This window comes from Salmo salar, chromosome 22 (assembly GCF_965601325.2).
Source record: "Salmo salar chromosome 22, fSalSal1, whole genome shotgun sequence".
NCBI classification, from domain to species: domain Eukaryota; kingdom Metazoa; phylum Chordata; class Actinopteri; order Salmoniformes; family Salmonidae; genus Salmo; species Salmo salar.
In genome coordinates, this window is record NC_138312.1 from 16,447,983 (window position 1) to 16,466,431 (window position 18,449).

The following is an 18,449-nucleotide window of genomic DNA, read 5'->3' on the forward strand; positions in this document are numbered from 1 at the left end:
TACCCTCTCTCTTTCTGTCTCCCTCCTCCTTTCCCTCCCTTCACTCCCTGCCGTCCATCATCAGTCCCGCTCCACAACCCCCTCTTCCATCCACACTCATGTTTAAAAACTTAATTTTCTACCCTGTTTTTCTTTCACTCCATTTTCCCCCTGAAAACATTTGTCAAGCCATTGCATTACCTGTTATGTGGAGAACAAACAAAATGGGATTTTTTATTGAAGTCAGCTTGCAACTTATATAATTGCATGCTGTGCTTTATATTGTTTAAACATGGCAATTTGAAATGTTTAGTCTTGTCATAAATATTAATAGATTAGTTGAAAAGTGCAGCAAAGGAAGGGAATATAATGGTTTGAAGTGGGTATAAAACGTTGATTTATTTATGTATTCTACATGAATTAGTTTGGAAATCTAAACATGGGTTAGAGAGTGTTTTTCAGAGGGCCTGTAAAGCGTGAGGTTTGAACATGGGTACCTGTTTTCCATGTGGAGAGGCTTTTTGGAAATGCCATTAATGACATACTTACTGGGAATCCAGCCCTGCCTACTTTGCATTACAGATAAACGGCCATAGTATAAAAAAATAAAAAACGCAATTAAAATATATAGACACAATCCTCCCGTTGCTTATCCGGTCGCATGTTTAAGAATTCTGTCAAATCAAAGGCATTTCGATTAAAATGACACTTATTGTTCACACTTATAAGTTAATTCCATTACTATATGTTTGCACACTCAAAGCCCTCCCCCTCCTCACCCAAATCCTCTTACTAGTTACAATGAGTGTCAGTAAGTTTCCCAGCTTCAATAAATTCACCACCAGTCTTACAATAGACAGCGTAATAAAATACAAATAAAGAACGGCTTTCCTATCCGTCGATCAGTAGGAGGAGTTCACCTACTGTGCTATCGTCACACCAGGAGGAGCCAGAGAGAAGGGAGCTTATTGCACAGGGCTGCAGCTAAGGTGCAAAGGGCCCCTTGTTTGGATCAGGGGTAGGGGTAGAGCCGGGGCCATAAATGCCAGGTGAGTTGAGACGTGTGCTCTCTCACTCAGAGAGTTGAGCAGAGAACCTTGACATTTAGGCCATCACCACGCAAACCCATCGAGGCCTGAGACGGGGGGAGAAAGGTCTGTGTCTGCTGAGCAGGACTATTAAGAACTAACCTATTAGCTGGGGTTTTTTTTTCTGGCTGTCTGAGAGCACTGGTCTCCTATCTAATAAACTCCAGCCACTGAGTAAACAGCCGGCACTGGACCCTGCTCTCCTCTACTCCTCCTCTCCTCCACCGCTCTCTGTTTCCCTCCAGTCTCCACAATGGCCACAGGGATCCGGTTACACCTGCGCACACATCTTCTAGCAATTAGGGGCAATTTGTTTGAAACCATTTCACATTCAAGGTCTTCCCTGGCGTCGGGGTCGGAGGACATGGGTGAGTCGGAGGAAATAAAGAGGGCTCTCTCCTGATGCGTCTGAGCAAACACACAAGACCAGACCCTCGTTTCATTTCTCACCACCCCTCTCCCAGTGGAGCCACCCTGAATGGAGCCCTCTCACTTTTCACACAACCACTCTCTTTGACCTGGCTCCCATTTTTCTATTATTTGTCTGTCAGTTTGAAATAGAGGATGAGTGTTGTTGGTCTCCTCTCTGGGCATAACGTAGCCTGTCGCTAGACTCATTATAACCAGCACATTTATATTCCTCTACAGTTGGACTTAAGTTATTTGCTATTTTTTGTTTAGTTTACTCTAAGCCAACAGATTATGTAGAGAGATAAAGAAGTGCCCTTGGTCACATGTCCAAAATGTGCATACAATTACAACGTGGTAAAAGGTGCAGGGCTGAATCAAAGCGAAGACTTGACTCTGTGGTAATTCTCTGAGCAGGGATTTGTATGGCACCCAGAGCTGGCTTAAACAGCAGGAAACCCAAAGCCTGTAAATAATGTGCAGACTGCATATAAAGACATCCAATACTCAGCCATTCCCTTATCGCTGTTAGATAGCACTGGGACATGAGAGCTGCTCCTTCCTTTATCAGAGATTATATTCACAAATATGGTGTGAAAGTATATGCAGATAAGGCAGCCGTGTTTATTGAGGCAGACCCGTTAAACACAAGGGAAAGTGTGAACTTTGAACACATTTGAAACAGAAAAATAAAAGAGGATTCCAAATGACAAGGACAAGGATACCAAATTGCATCGTCTTTGTTGACGATAAGACCTTGTCTGATCCTGGAGGGTGTTTTCTAATCAAAAGTTCCTGAAGGATTTTTACTCTGTACGTTTGTGTGTGTGTGTGCGTGCGTGTGTGTTTAAATACTGTAGTTTTCCTTGTCCTAGCTCATACTGTACAGCTACAGCTTAGCCTGTACTACAAACAACCAAAGCAGGACATTCTAAGGAACCTTCTCCAGTTGAACCTAGGCCTACATATACAGATTTGGCACGTACAAATATCCGAATCCGATTTGAGAAGACTCATGTTACTCATGCGATGTTTTGCCAGTTAGAAATATACACAGTTCATTCTGCTATGGTTTTATACATTAGAATAAGTCCAACTTTAATAAGTGTATCAACCCTAGTTAATTCTAGAAACATACAGTATCCCCCCCTTAGCATTACATCTGCTTTCCCCTATAGCAAGATTGGCTCCTGTTCCCTTTGCAACTTAGTCACCATTATCTGTTTTGAGCAGTTTTTGTATCTGATCAGTTCCACCTAATATGTCTCTTGATTTGTGCTATTGTAGTGCCCAGACAACATGCTGTTCTCCTCATTTCTCTGCTCTTTAGATGCTCCAGCCTGTCATCCGCTGGCAGTTTATCGCAGGCGTCTGGAGCTGCTTTTAGACTTGTACGTCGATCAAGGCTCAGTACCTTTGAATGTGAGATCAAAAAGAGATGAATTCCAGGGAAAGAGGGTAGAGAGAGAAGAGGGAGAGAGAGAAGAGAGCGAGAGAGAGAAGAAGGGCTGTGTGTGAAGAGAAGAGTGGGTGCTGTGTAAACATCACAGTGACAGCTCACAATGGGTTATTTTAGCACGGTATTAGGCCTCTTCAAGGCAGCCAGCTACAGTCGCCTTGTTAAACAACAAATCATTCCTCAGCCTCTAGCCGGCCTCACCTCGGAAACACTCTGCATAGGTTCCCCAGCTAGTCCGTTTTAGCTCGTTATTTTTCAATAACGACAAAGTCATTTTGACTCATCCTGTGTCTTTTGCTCTTAAAACAATTTTACAACGTCATTGGGTGAAACCAAGTGCCTAAACAGTCTGACTAATAAGTGATTATTGTCTCCTTGTATTTTCTCACTTTTGTCAAATATAAAAGTATTAAATAGTTTCTAGTTGATGACCAACTTGGATGAGGAGAAAATACAGTGTTGCGTTGCAGGTTACTGTATTTCTGCTGATTGATTATAGCGTAATGTAGGCTTTTTGCCCATTTTCATTGGTCAATGGTCCCCAGAAACGTATATCTTCATCCACGACTGTCTGGAACTCCCATGATATCCTGTTGACTCAAGTATCCTTGTCCCAATACCCTGTTAGTAAACCAGACACATTACACCAAAACATCTGTGTGTCATAAGTTAGAGAAGACGTTTGAATGTTGCCCTGTAGTAATCCGTGGGCTTGGCTTAAACGATTCTGTGCTCTGTTGTGCCATGCTACCTCACCAGGTAAAGTCATTCTCTCTTAGAATAAGAACCTGTTCTCCTCTTTTCCGTTATACAGCTCTGTCATTTGTGTTCTATTCTCTATTAAACTCGACTTCCTGCTGCTCATTTTACATATGTACTGTAGGCAATGTGTATATAGCTTTTACCCATCAATTAATACTTACCTACGACTTGAGCTCATTGTATTACGTTGCTCTTGTGCTGGATTTCTTAAGTGTTAGTAGAGCTGGTGATGATAAACCGAAAGTTAGCGATACCGACCAAACCGATCACTTGTTATAGGCATTTTGCTGATATCGTTCATTACGATAAGTAGCCTGTACTAGAGAAATGTGAAGTTTGAAATGAAATAACTTTGCTAATATGGCTGATTGTTAATGGAACAATTGATGGCTACAACCATCAAACTAATAGTAGTGCCAGTCTCACCAATGTGTCGGAGGAAACACCGTTCACCTGACGACCGCGGTCAGCCTGCAGGTGCCCGGCCCGCCACAAATCCTCTCCTAACCCGGGCGATGCTGGGCCAATTGTGCACTGCCCTATGGGACTACCGGTTGTGATACAGCCCGGGAACGAACCAGGGTCTGTTGTGACGCCTCTAGCACTGCAACGCAGTGATCTCGCCCCCTTGTAGTAATTGTTTAATGGATGATTAAAAACAAACTGTGTTGCACATTAAATATATACTTCGGGGTTTTGGCAGTGAGGCCCTCTATCAACTTCCCCAGAGTCAGATGAACTCATAGATACCATTTTATGTCTCTGTGTGCAGTAAATAGCGCTAGTACCATTGCTAGCTAGTGTTAGCGCAATTCCTAACTAGCGTTAGCATTAGCTCTGGAAACTACCTCTAACTTCTTTCATACTGGACACAGAGATACAAATGGTATTCATGAGTTCTGTCACAAGAAAAGGGTATACTATCTTTATGAATGTGTGGGCTTGAGGTTTTCCTCTCGCGAGAGAGAGAGAGAAAGAGAGAGAGACACGCCAGGAGAGTGGCCTCTGTAGCCTGTGGTCATATTCTTGCCTCATGATGTCATCCCACAGGCCTGTGTTAGAGAGGGGTCAACATATACACACAGACCAGCGCACAGCTGTTTGCCCCTGCGTCTGAGCTGAGCTCCCCTCTCATCTGTTCCTTTATAGAGCTTAAACAGGCCTACAGATCAACTCCTTATCCTATCACTCTCTCTTCCGCTTTCTCTATAACTCTTTCACCATACCCTCTTCCTTCTGATATTTCACTTTCATACAATATTTCACACATTCCTCTTATTCTTTCACACGTTTCTTTAACTTTCCATCTTACATCCTCTGAGCACCTCCCACCTTTTTCTTCTTCAACATACCGCTTTTAATTTGACTCCGTCTGGCAATCAACCCAGCTTATCAAATAATTGACTTGAGGACTATAACTCTGCTGTGTGAGATGGGCTTGGATGTGCCCCCGACTGTTTGTTTAAGTTTGTTTAATTGTGGGAGTAAGCGTCTGAGGAACATGGAAAGAATGAGCCCAGTTATTTACTCAGATGTTTTACTGGTGTAGGTGTGAGACTGGCGGCTCACTGTGGGAACACGCGCTTGCTTTTCTTGGTATCAGTGTGGTTTTCATGACCACTGTTTTTCCCAGCTCCCCGGCTTTGTTTGTTCTGGATGGCATGTTTGATTATTTATCGTAAGGGAAAAGGGAGTAGCTGGAGCAATAAACATGTGACTGCACTGTATTTTGTTTTCCACTGAGAAGGCTGTGTCCTTTAACAGATATTTGGAGCAGCAATAAACCTTTTATTTGCTTTCTGGAGAGGTGGGGGGGGGGGGGGGGGGGGGGACAGAGGGAGAGGAGGATCAAAAAGCACCGATCTCTTTTTCTGTTTACTGTAAGTGCCACATATCAACAGAAAAATATTTTCACTGGCCGGTTACTATTGATTTTTGTCCCTTTTTATCCACAAGTTTGTTTTGTCAACTGATTCTTGTTTGTGCGTTGAGAGGAGACTATGGAAATGTGTTTGAACGAGGCGTGGATGGAAAACATTTTTATAATGTCCGTTTTGTTTCGTTGTCCATCTGCAGTCCGAGAACACATTGTCACGGTTGTCGTCGGGAAAGGAGGACCAAAATGCAGCAGGAATGTGGATGCTCATTTTACGTTTATTTAACTCAAAAGTGAACACCAAAAATAATAAACAACGATACTCACGATCAACAAAACAGTCTCGTTAGGCTCACTCACGCTAAACAAGAAACAGGCAAAACAAGAAACAATCTCCCACAAAATACAAACCCAAACACACCCTAATATATAGGACTCTCAATCACAGGCAAAGAGACAACACCTGCCTTCAATTGAGAGTCCCAACCCCAATTGAGAGTCCCAACCCCAATTAACTAAACATAGAAACAGATTCACTAGACTAAACATAGAAATACATGAATATGACACAGTGCCCAAAAACCCCGGAATACATAAATCAAATGCCCTTCTACAACAACCACCACCCCGAACCACATAAAACAAATACCCTCTGCCACGTCCTGACCAAACTACAATAACAATTAACCCTTATACTGGTCAGGACGTGACAGTACCCCCCCTCTAAAGGTGCAGACCCCGGACGCACCTCATAAATAAACAAAACCCAAAACAACAAATAATTCCCCTAAACTAAAGGGAGGGAAGGGAGGGTGGCTGCCGTCACCGACGGCACTTGTGCTACACCCCCCCTCCCCAACCCACCTATGCTGGTGGTGGTTCAGGCTCCGGCCTACTGTCCTCCAGAATGCCGACCGACTTAATCTGACTGACGGGCAGCTCTGGCGGCTCCTGACTGACGGGCAGCTCTGGCGACTCCTGACTGACGGGCAGCTCTGGCGACTCCTGACTGACGGGCAGCTCTGGCGACTCCTGACTGAGCCGACGCACTTGAAGCCTGGTGCGTGGTGCTGGTACTGGACGTGCCAGACTCGGAACACGCACCTCCAGGCTAGTGCGTGGAGCGGGAACAGGGCGAGTCGGACTGGGCTGACGCACTTGAAGCCTGGTGCGTGACGCTGGTACTGGAGGTATCCGCCTGGGAACACGCGCCTCAGAGCTAGTGCGTGGAGCGGGAACAGGACGAGTCGGACTGGGCTGACGAACTGGAGGCCTGGTGCGTGGTGCTGGTATTATCCTCACCAGACAGCTAGCACGCACCTCAGGACTATTAATAAACGCTACTTCAGGTGACAACCCTAGGACACGCTCTGTAGGGTGAATGTCGTGCCTAAAACACCAACATAGTAGCTCTCTCATCCTTTTCTCCTCCAATTTACCCATCAACTCCTTTATAGTCTCTGTTTCTCTCACCTCCCATTTTCCCCCCGACTAGCTCTGGTTCCATCCTCGGCTCCGCCGATCTGTCCGTGTGCCCCCCCCCCAAAAAATTATTGGGGCTGCCTCTCTGGTTTCCTCGCCAGTCGTTTACCCCGGTAGCGTTCCCGGTCCTCACCGAATTCCTTCTGTTCCTTCCAGTCCACCTGTTGCTCCTTCTTCTGCTGCTTGGTCCGTTTGTGGTGGGAGATTCTGTCACGGTTGTCGTCGGGAAAGGAGGACCAAAATGCAGCAGGAATGTGGATGCTCATCTTTACGTTTATTTAACTCAAAAGTGAACACCAAAAATAATAAACAACGATACTCACGATCAACAAAACAGTCTCGTTAGGCTCACTCACGCTAAACAAGAAACAGGCAAAACAAGAAACAATCTCCCACAAAATACAAACCCAAACACACCCTAATATATAGGACTCTCAATCACAGGCAAAGAGACAACACCTGCCTTCAATTGAGAGTCCCAACCCCACTTAACTAAACATAGAAACAGATTCACTAGACTAAACATAGAAATACATGAATATGACACAGTGCCCAAAAACCCCGGAATACATAAATCAAATGCCCTTCTACAACAACCACCACCCTGAACCACATAAAACAAATACCCTCTGCCACGTCCTGACCAAACTACAATAACAATTAACCCTTATACTGGTCAGGACGTGACACACATTGTCGTTTGGGTTACATCTGTTGTGTTAAAAGCATTACGATTGGTCTCAAGAAAACGGTTGAGCCCCAAGACACAATAAAATATCTGCTTTTAGTTTGAATGTTGTTCCTTTTTTTTAACCCACCATCATTTTAATCTCTATTCCAGGCTCTCCAAGTGGCTCGACAGATCCTTCTACAACAACAACAACAACAACAACAGCTGCAGCCTCATCAAGGCACCGGTCTAAAATCCCCCAAAGGCAGTGAGAAGCAGCCAAGTCTACAGGTACTACAACACACTCTCATACAGTATTTCATGTTAACAACATGCAAACGGTATTGTTTGCTGTTGCACCAGTCAACTGTCATATTGTTACTTCCTGGTTGTAAACCTCAAGACAAACACAAGCGGTTGGACGGTTGTAAAAGTCACTTATTAAGTTGAACAATGGAGTGCTGAACTTTCTTGATCTTTTCTATGGTACACTGTGTGCTGTTTTCTTTCTGTCTGTCGGGGGGGATGCACCAGGCAACCTGCATAAACAGGAAATTAAGAGAGGCAGAGCGAGTGACGGTTGTAGACCAACCACGCTCGTGTGTCTGTGTGTTCGTCGGTGGGGATTGCAATGGTGGTCAACAACATACATTTCAGACTGTGACACTTTAATGATATTACTATGTAGAAAAGACAGGATTGTATATAGCCTAGACTCACAGAAATCAGCTTCTGAGAAATATTTATGTATTCTATTTTTATTTTTTAATTTTTTTAAGCCAAGGCAATAATGCACACATGCAGTATTTGTGTTGCGGGTCAAGACCTGTTGTAGCAGTGATAAGTATGTGATAGATGGATGAGTGGCCTGTTTATAGGAAGGATAAAGGAGGAGAAAAAAGAGGATAAAGGATGAGAGAGGGGAAGATGAGGTGAGGGTTCCAACTCTCCAGCAGAGATCTGAGCATGGGCATGCTTTAGGAGCTATTTGGTCTCTCTCTCTCGCTCTCTATCGCTCTCTCTCTCCTCTCTCTATCTCTCTCTATCTCTCTCTCTCTCTAACACTCACTCACTCTCACTCATATTGAGGATCAACTGTTTTCACCACTAGCAGGAGGGGGCACCAGGGAGCAGACGGGATGTGCGGATGGGGTGGGGGGGTAAAAATTAGAGGGTGAGGGATGCATGGAATTTATTTGGGTAGCCTTTGTGATTTTTCATCTTTTCTGCTTTTGAATAGGAACAGCTATCCGTATCTGATGCAATATTTACGTTAATTTCAGATCAGCAGTTTCAGCTGCCTCAGATGCGTATCTTTGTTTGAACAAGGAGGGGTTGTTTGTTTCAGTGTGAAATTGCAAACGACTTCAGGGCATATTTGGTAATTAATACGAAGGCCTGTTCTGTATGTGTGTGTATATCTAATATTTAATACCCCCTTTCCCAGAGGAGGCCCTTTTTAATGAGCTATTGTTGCAGCTAGGTCTAATGTCAGGTAGTGAAAGAGGCTCTTTGTTGTGCAGATGTCTCAGGAATAGCTCCAGCGGATGAAATATGACTGTGCTGACCTTTCAGTTGTGTGCGTATTTGTCAGGATTCAAATAAGTTGAAAGGATCAAACTAAACAGTTTCCCGAGTCAGGCTGGGAATTGTGCAGCAGAGGTCAACAGTGGGGTCCACATGGAGGATTCCAGCGTACAGCCAGTTGTTGGTACGTAGTGAAGTACTAGACCATCTCCCGCAGACAAAGACAAAATTAAAATTCTAATTTATTAATGTATACAGAGATCTTGCCCAACCTGTCACTCAGCTATTGAAAAGAGAGCCGGGGCCTTTTTTCTCTTCTCCCTGCCCAGTACTTGTGAAGAGCACAGGCTGGCTGGTCATACTATCTAAATAAAATGCTAAATTGCCTCCTCTGTAGTGTTGTAGGCTATGTACAATTTTTCCTATGTTGAAACTGTCATAATGAAAAGCCACAAGTGTTTATTTATCTCAGAGTAACAAACTCCCTTAATTAAATACATAAATTCAATGGCTGTGTTCGTACATAATCAGAATGTGTGTGTGTGTGTGTGTGTGTGTGTGTGTGTGTGTGTGTGTGTGTGTGTGTGTGTGTGTGTGTGTGTGTGTGTGTGTGTGTGTGTGTGTGTGTGTGTGTGCATCAGTTTATAATATATTTGGTCTTCCTGCAGTGGAGCAGCTTCTTCATTCAGACACTTTAGCCAGAAGGACAAACCCACACAGAGAGAAAGCACTAGAAGACCCCTTTAGTGCAACAACATTGGCATTCTCCACAGCATACTTGGGGATAATGATTTTTGTATTGAGTTGGAACAGGTCATCAAAAGACATAATACAACAATTATGAGCTGTGTAGTAAGCTGCCACCCCTGAAAAGCACCTGATGTGTAGAGCTGTGTTTAGCTGTCTGCGGTGAGGGGCCATTCATCTTGGCAGTCTCCCCATTAGACAGAGAGAGATGCATGACCTCTGTGACTCACTCCAATTCATTTTATTCAAGTCAAAAATAATGAAGCGCAGAATATCTGAAACATCAGAAAGAAATGACCTGCATGGAAGCGGGGAGAAAAAATCAAGCACGCAGGTGAATCCTTGATCAGCATGAAAGGGCTCTTTGGTTTTATATCTCCAAGAAGAGGGGGTCATCTCCAAACCCCCCCCCCCATGAAACTTGTAGACAAGATGCCGCATGTCCTGCTTGTATACAGTTACCCAGGGTCTTTAATCAGACTAAATCATACAAACAGCTGTTAGCAGGCTGGAGAGCAGCGTAACATACTTGACTGGTCAAAAAGCGAGTAAATTACTGACAGAATTGACACATGTAATTAAAAGAGTCCATGCCACTTTACCTCGCGCTTCACACCTACAGTGGCGCGGGACGAGAGCAAGCAACTCCCACCTCGCTAATTAGCATTATCAGTGAAATGGTAGGGTTTGACTCATTAGTTCCATGTGCATTTAATTAGAGGCTGGCTGAAATTGGATTTAACTTATTACTTTTTCATGGATCACTTTCTTGTCATCACTTCAAATTGGATTGCGGCCCCAGGTAACTAATTATGCCAGCCGCAGGATCAGGAGTGGAGAAATAGGTCATTAGGAACAACACTGTCGGACCCTCGCTGATAGTCCACTCACACCGTGGAGCGAGAAGGGGGGAAAAAAAGAGTCTCATTTGTGGCATTTCTTAGGAGCCTGCTCAGTTAACTGCGCCACGCTGCAAGGCATCCTGGGTCGACACCCAGCGCCTACAGTGGATTATGTGACATGAAGCTGGGCTGAAGATGTTATGTCAACATGGTTCCTGTGCCATCTGTGTAATGCCCAGATTAGACTTGTTCTGTTCCAGGTCTGAATGGTGGCCTTGATGGGCCTTCATTATTTATTATTCATGTCACTAGTACCATTAGGTACTGTTAGGTAGGCTGAAAACCATCCATGGTTCTCTATATGAACTCTCAATGAAGAAAGTTCACTTTTATTAGCTGGTATTGGCAGCTCAGAAAAGACAATCCTGAGAATGTGTGTGTATTAGGACTGAAAACAGAACATGTTAATGGGTTGACAAATGCCCAGTCCGCCTATTAGGCGTATTTTTATAATATTCTTGGTTGTAGACAGATTATTTGTAGCACAGGCAAATGCGTCACATAGGGCGGCAGACTACAGAAAAAAAATCCCTTGTTGAATCTTTGCGTGTTCTCTGAAAGCAACATGTAAAGATCAGTTCTTTTCATATTTCTACTGAAGCTGAGTCCTTGAAGCTTGTGAGAAACGGAAAACAAGAAAAGAGAAACAGCTTTTTTATGGTTTCCTGACTTCCTCTGTTCACTGAAATGATGCGTTGGCTTCCTTTATATTTAAATGAAATGATCATGATTCGTCTGATAGGTCATCTTGTCAACATCCTCTCATCAATTTTGCGTTGAACATTTTCGTGATGTCAAGGGAGCAGTGCTTGTTATTCTTCAGAAATTGGCAAAATATGGAGAGAAAAAATCCAGGTGAAAATCTTACGCTCTCTCTCGCTCTCTCTCTCTCTCTCTCTCTCTGTATCTCTCTCTCTCTCTCTCTGTATCTCTCTCTCGCTCTCTCTCTCTCTCTCTCTCTGTATCTCTCTCTCTCTCTCTGTATCTCTCTCTATCTCTCTCTCTGTGTGTCTCTCTCTCTCTCTCTCTCTCTCTCTCTCTCTGTCTCTCTCTCTCTCTGTATCTCTCTCTCTCACTCTGTATCTCTCTCACTCTCTCTATATCTCTATCTATCTATCTATCTATCTCTCTCTCTCTCTCGCTCTCTGTATCTCTCTCTCTCTCTCTCTCTCTCTCTCTGTATCTCTCTCTCTATCTCTTTCAGTCTCTCCCAATCTCTGTTATACACCATTGTGCACAGTCTCACAGAGGGCATCTCCAGGTCAAAAGTTAATCTTTTCAGTTTTACATGAAGAAAGCCTTTTAAATTCTGCCTCCCCTTCGCCGCTCATATCCTTCATTTGTTGTCTTTGGGGCAGCGTGTGACAGAATGCAGGGGCCAAATCTCAATCTGACAGGGGATGAGAAGCCCCTGGCTTTCTCTACTTCTGTTTTTTGTAGTAGACCCATGGCATTGTCCTGACACATGCACACTACAGCGCGCCAAGCTGTAAGTCATTAGGCTGCCGGGCCGGGGCCTGCCGGCTGGACCTCAGCCAGGGGTCTGAGGCGATCAGAGGCGGCGATCAGAGGCGGCGTTCCGAGGCGCTCCCTCCCGCAGCCCAGCGGCCCTGTGGCCCAGAGTGCTATCCGTGGTGGCGGGCGAGGCGACAATGAGCCCGGGCTCGGCTCACTTTGGCCCCCTGCCCAAACAGGAAGGCCAGCTGAGATAACGGGACAATGGAGGTGAGCGCATCCACTCTGTGATGAGCGCCCAAGGTGTGGACCCCAAATGAGCCAGGTTTCCCGTTTTAAACAGACATGTTCGGGTTCAGACGATCAAGGCCAGTGTGGTTGGATACTCCTTTCAACGGTCAGTAAACAGGGACTAGGTCTACTCCTTGTTTTGAACTGGGATTGAAATGGGAATGTTCTGACAGATACTGTGTTATTAGAGAAATTAATATTTTTCATGTTCAACAGCACAGTTAAAGATGTTTTTTAGGTCCAGAATCAAATCACATATGTCTGTGGGTGTGTATGTAAGTGATGTCTCTGTCCTTTTGTGTTTGTAAAAGCTCTCAAGGTGATGTGGTAATGAATTCTTATTTGATGTCTTTCTTGCTTTGAGGTGATTTAATTCGCCAGGAATGATCAACCCAACGCTGATCCCTGCATCCATGTGTAACCAGGGATCAGGATGTCTTTTTCACCGCTTGTTTTTCTTGTCATATTGTAAAAATGTATTATGTGTACTGTATATATTAGAAACAGGTTTGGATAATTCGGTCAGAATGAAGTCATCCCTTGTATTTCCAGGCAGTCTGTTCCAGCCTGTTAGTAAGCCTCAGCCATCCGATGACTGTCGGCCTGACTCCAGTCACACTGCCATTTTCAGGAGCTTTTTATGCTGAGGCCTGATGTTTCCCTTCAAGCTCTATCCCCGTCTCTCCCTCCCCCCAAATCTTGTATCTTTAAATCATTCTCCGCCACAGTATCTTGATGACAGCCATGTGTTGTTTGGAATGATTCACTCCCCCTTTAGGGGGATAATGGGTAGATGTATGGACTGTGAGGACAGAGCATTCATATCCATATAAAAAAAACATCCACTCAAGTATCTCATGCATCTCTACATTTATCATAACCGTTATTTAACCAGGTTAGTCTCGTTGTGATAAAAATCCATTTTTCAAGAGAGACCTAGACCATGACAGCAGCATCAACACATCAGTATCAGACAATCAGGCACATGACATCAACTAGATGAAAATGTCATCATTACAATAAGCAGTACGTCAGTAACGAACACAAGTCAGAAAACATCCGAGGGCAATAGGTCAAGCGTCAGAGCTTCACAACTATCCAATTGTACTTTTTTTTTTTTTTTTTTTACTCCTCTAGGGACTTCAGGTCCTGGAGTTTTAAGTTGGCTTGGAGGGAATTCCAAGACCAAGGCGATAACTGATGAGCATTCTTAACTGATGACTATAACTGACGCTTAACTGACCAGCATGCTTCGCAGGATTAAAATCAGGCCTATTGTGTACACAGATAGTTTTAGTTAGTGTTATCTACTCACCTTGTTTTACTCATATGGTCTTTAGAGGGGGTGTACATTCCTGAAAACATGCATGAGAGATGTTCCGAATTGAATGACACACCATAGATACTTATATTCGTTTTGGGCACTGAAGAGTACGTGTTTATAGTCCACGCCCTGGTAATTCATGTAGCTATGACTTGTTTCTGGATACCAAATACTTGGCACGGATGCACTCGAGTGCCCAAAATGTACTCAAACTAAGTATTTTTACCATGTTGACATAATACTGTTTGATAAAGATGACTATTTGACTGCTCATTCCATTTGGCATCATTCAACTATAGGATTTGTTTTTTCCCTCAATAAAATGTCATTGTAAGGTGCTGTACTTCTTTAATATAGTGTCTGATTCAAAATAACTCTATATGAATCAATCGCGAAAGAATACAGCACAAAATTTCCCCACCCCCTAAATTAATGTTGCACATCGCTGCAGATGTTCTTGTTTTGACTAAGCGAAAACCACAGCAGACAGAACACAAAGAAACACAAACTTCGCCCTATGCTGGCTGGCATATCACCTCAGGAAATATTTATCAAATACAGACCACAAATCTCCTGAGTTAACAATGTGTTCTTCAATGCCTGAAATGAAAAGTAAATATCCAAACCAATAACACAATAAATCCTTGTAACACAGTGTAACAGGCATAGGTTACTGGTAACTTTCAAAGTTTACCAGTAAACTACTAGAAGTTTGGTAACTTAAGTTTTTGAGGGGAATTTTATCACATGACATCTAGTGGCCTTTTGGGGTGTCTGTAATTATCTCTGGACCTCTGTGTAGCCTTATCACATGTAAAATATATACAATCATCAAATAAGATTTTTTGTCAAAAAAAGTATATATAGAATGACAAAGCTGTAAAACATTATCCTAAATATAAACCATCAACTTAGGGAATACCAATGGTGTTTAATATGAGGGTTTCAGCATGAAATATCCTTTGTATAATGTCAATAATATGTCTTTGTTGTAAATGTTTTTGCGCCAAATCGGTGGCAGTTGTGAAAAAATACAATATTTGGAGAGTTGCAGAGTTAATTGAAAATAATGCTATCGTTGATTTAGATGCTTTTTTCAATATGGTCTATCCACTAAACACTCATGGACAATATGGACACAGATATATAAAAAAAAAAAAAAAAAAACATTATATATGAATAAAAATGTTTGGTTTTTCAAGTTCAGATGAACTTTTAATTAACAAAATTACCGAAAGTTCTGGTAACTTCGGTAAATTACCAGTAGTTTTGCAACCCTAAACAGGCGTGACTAAAGGAGTCCGCATTCCCATCCGAAACAGTTCGTTTTCGTCTTCGGCAAAGGTTTATTTGGCCGAAGTCAGTAGCTGAAGTCTATGCCCCTTCGTTGGTGATTGGTCAACAGTAAGGAATCTTCAACTAAGTTTTTATTGTCATTCAGCGAGAGACTAATTATTTTCATGCAAATGTTTTCACTTGAGAAATACTGCAGAAGACATCGTAGTTAGATGTAAATTCTTATTGACACAAATGCGAAAATGAATGACAGATTTCATTAGTACTGACTATTTTGAGGCTACGGCATCTCAAGATGGACAAACAGTACTATTGCCGCTTTTTTCGCTTTTCTCTCTTTCTCCTGCAACGTATAATTTTTAGGTCTGGCATAGATCACATTTTACATTGGACGTAAAGTTACGACCCACTTATGACCAACTGGTGCAACCGGCCCCTAGATCTGTAAACTATGATTTACTTTTCTCAGACAAGAGGGAACCCCAACAATGTTTGTTTTCTCATGATTAAAGTTAAGTTTACAAAATTTTTTTCAGTATAAGGAAAAAGGTTTTGTATACAGTTTATATTTTTATTTGAATTGTAAAATGAGTTAGATATATCTAGATACTGTATGTATTATACCAACGTTGATATGGCTTAGAAGGAATGTATTCTCCCACTTTGTTTATTAATAGGAGCTGTGTAACGTGAACTGCGTCATCGTCTTTAACCCCAGAACAAATCCCTAGTCAGAACACCAGACGTTAACTCATACTTTCACTGTAACTCAGGCAGGAAATTGAGTATTTTATTATGTCATCTCCTCACTGTGTCATACGCATAAAACTGAAAGCTCAAGGATATTGATGATCCTCTGTGTTGATAAAATGTGTTTGTAAAAATCTATATGTATCTCATCGTTACATATGTGTAATTACTGTATACAGTGCAGGCTCAGGCAGAGGAGGAGAAGAGTAGAGTGGGAGGGGGAGAGAGGGGAGGCTTGAACTGTATATCTGCTAAATTTATCATGAGGCCTTTGGGAGCATTGAAATGAGAACAGTGACCTATTACTGCTAAGAAGGTGTTTTATTGAGAATATGCCGACATGCAACTCCAGGGAGATACTGGGGAGAAGAGTGTGCCCAGAGCCGATACCAGTGTGTGTGTGTGCGTGCGTGCGTGCGTGCGTGCGTGCGTGCGTGCGTGAGAAAGAAAATAAAGAGCTTTTTTTTCTTCTACTTAATTATTCACTAAGATATGTATTGGAATTGTCACTTTTGACACTTGAGGTTTCCCAGTCAATAATTGATATAGGTCACCCGTCTTAGCAAAGCTTGTTGTTAGTTATTAGCAGATGAATGTAATGGATTGTTAAGTACGGGCTGTGTTTGGTTTACCAGTGTATTTGTGAACTGGAATGTATTCCATGAGCCTTCATCCTCAGACAAACTTTTATAGACATTGATATGAGCAGTTTTGTTATGGCCATGTTTTTCTTTTTTTGTGTTTACTGACATGGTAATTAGCTGAGTTGTGTGTTAATCCTGATTTTAAAGTATTATTTTAATGTCTGAAGTATTCCATAGTTATGGCACATCTGAAACAGGCTTGAATTGATTAAGTGTATTATCAGACAATACAGACCTATTTATCACGATTTAAATATCATTATTTCAAAACCAGGAAAAATACATGTAGACGTGTTTTCAAATTCTATTATCTCTCGCCTGTGCAGTTCATACATATCCAGTAGGGGGCAGAGTCCTGTTCACCTGTTTTCTCTTTTATATACTAGGTGCACATGGGTGTTTATCCATGTGATGATATTATGACAGCTAATTCCTCTTATCGTGATTAAGTAGTAGTGATACTACCAAAGGTAGTACTATCTGTTGTGTAGTGAAGTATTAGGACAAATGGTTTTAGTAGTTTGTAGTGTCATCAAAGAGTACATCGAGTTTATTGCTTACGTTTACAATTTAGACACAAAGGGCAACATTTCTTTAAAGATCCCCTGGAAAAAGAAAGTGGTGATAGGGTCAATGGAAAAGCAGTTTCTTACTAAGTGCACACAAACTTAAAAAAACTAAACTAAAATAATCAACAAACACATTTATAATAAAAAAGCATTTATTTTAGAATGAAATGTTTGTGTATGGTATTGTCCCCCCCAAAAAAAATAAACAACAAAGCATCTCAATTGTTTGTTGGCTGTTTGTTGTTATCAGAATATAAAATGAGTTTGTCTCTTTGTCCTGGCGCTGTAAACAATTCCATTTACCAGAACAATAAAGCGTCTCATAGCAGGCTAGATTCTTTCTTTCAGCTGGATAGCTGTGTTTACTTATCTGTTGTTTAATTAAAGGGCCTCTTTTCTTCAGACGTCCATTGTTTCAATAGCGCGGCCGGAGTTTCAGCATGGGTCAAAGGGTTAACAGCCGTCAACTGTGGCTTTTTTTTTTTTTTAAAGGGGCCCCACACAAAGGCATGGTTTCACCTGCAGCTCGGCCTGAGGCTCCCTATTGTGTAGGCCATTTGAATTGATTATGTTTAGGGGGCTGGTTGTGATTGGTGGAGAAGGGCGTGGTTGATTGGATAGTTTTTTATCTTGTCAGCCAGGGAGCAACCTTGTGCGTGCAATCTGTCTGTATCCCGAGGAAGGCTGGAGACGCCACAGCACAGCAGTGTCCGCCTGCCTCTTTGCCTGCCTTCCTGCCTCTCATTCTCTCTCTCTCCATCGTGCTCCTCTCCGCTCCACTCCACACTGCACGGCCCAGCTCTCTGTTTACCCTGCCAGCTAAATGGAGTTTGTCAGGTTTGTCAATATGATTGATTCTGCAATTTTGCCAGCTTTCTTGTGTAAAACTTGACAATTTAATTTGTCCAGGGAAAAGAAAACAGGGCTTTTGTCTATCTGTTGTTGTTCTATCATTGTAATTGGTTCATTTTATCATGCAGTTTGTTTAAGGGGAGAACAGATCCAGGTTTTAGTGTGTTCCGTAGATAAGGACAGAGTACAGGCTTGCCCTGAAGGCTGTTACACTACAGGCATGTGTGATTTGTGGGGAGAAGCTGTGTTTTTAAAGATATGTGTTTACCTGCTGTTAGTTGCTGATGCCATTCAGAGATCGAGATTTTCCCTTTGCTGAAATGTGCTTCAACAAATGAAACGTTTTAAGTGTTTGGTTTATTTGTTTG

The 18,449-nt window shown here is 42.5% G+C and overlaps 1 protein-coding gene across 13 annotated transcripts in view; it reads left to right on the top strand.

Annotated features, from left to right (window-relative positions):
- Positions 1-18,449, top strand: part of LOC106582854 (forkhead box protein P1-B) — a 140,372-nt gene that overhangs the window by 73,946 nt on the left and 47,977 nt on the right. For 10 of the 13 annotated variants that reach the window (XM_014166390.3, XM_014166391.3, XM_045705055.2 and 7 more), the window contains one exon: positions 7,896-8,015. In XM_014166390.3, the coding sequence (XP_014021865.1) occupies positions 7,896-8,015 (120 nt within the window). Of the gene's footprint in view, positions 1-7,895; positions 8,016-17,774; positions 18,067-18,449 lie in introns of those variants that run through there. The other 3 variants (XM_014166395.3, XM_045705057.2, XM_045705060.2) reach the window with 1 other exon arrangement.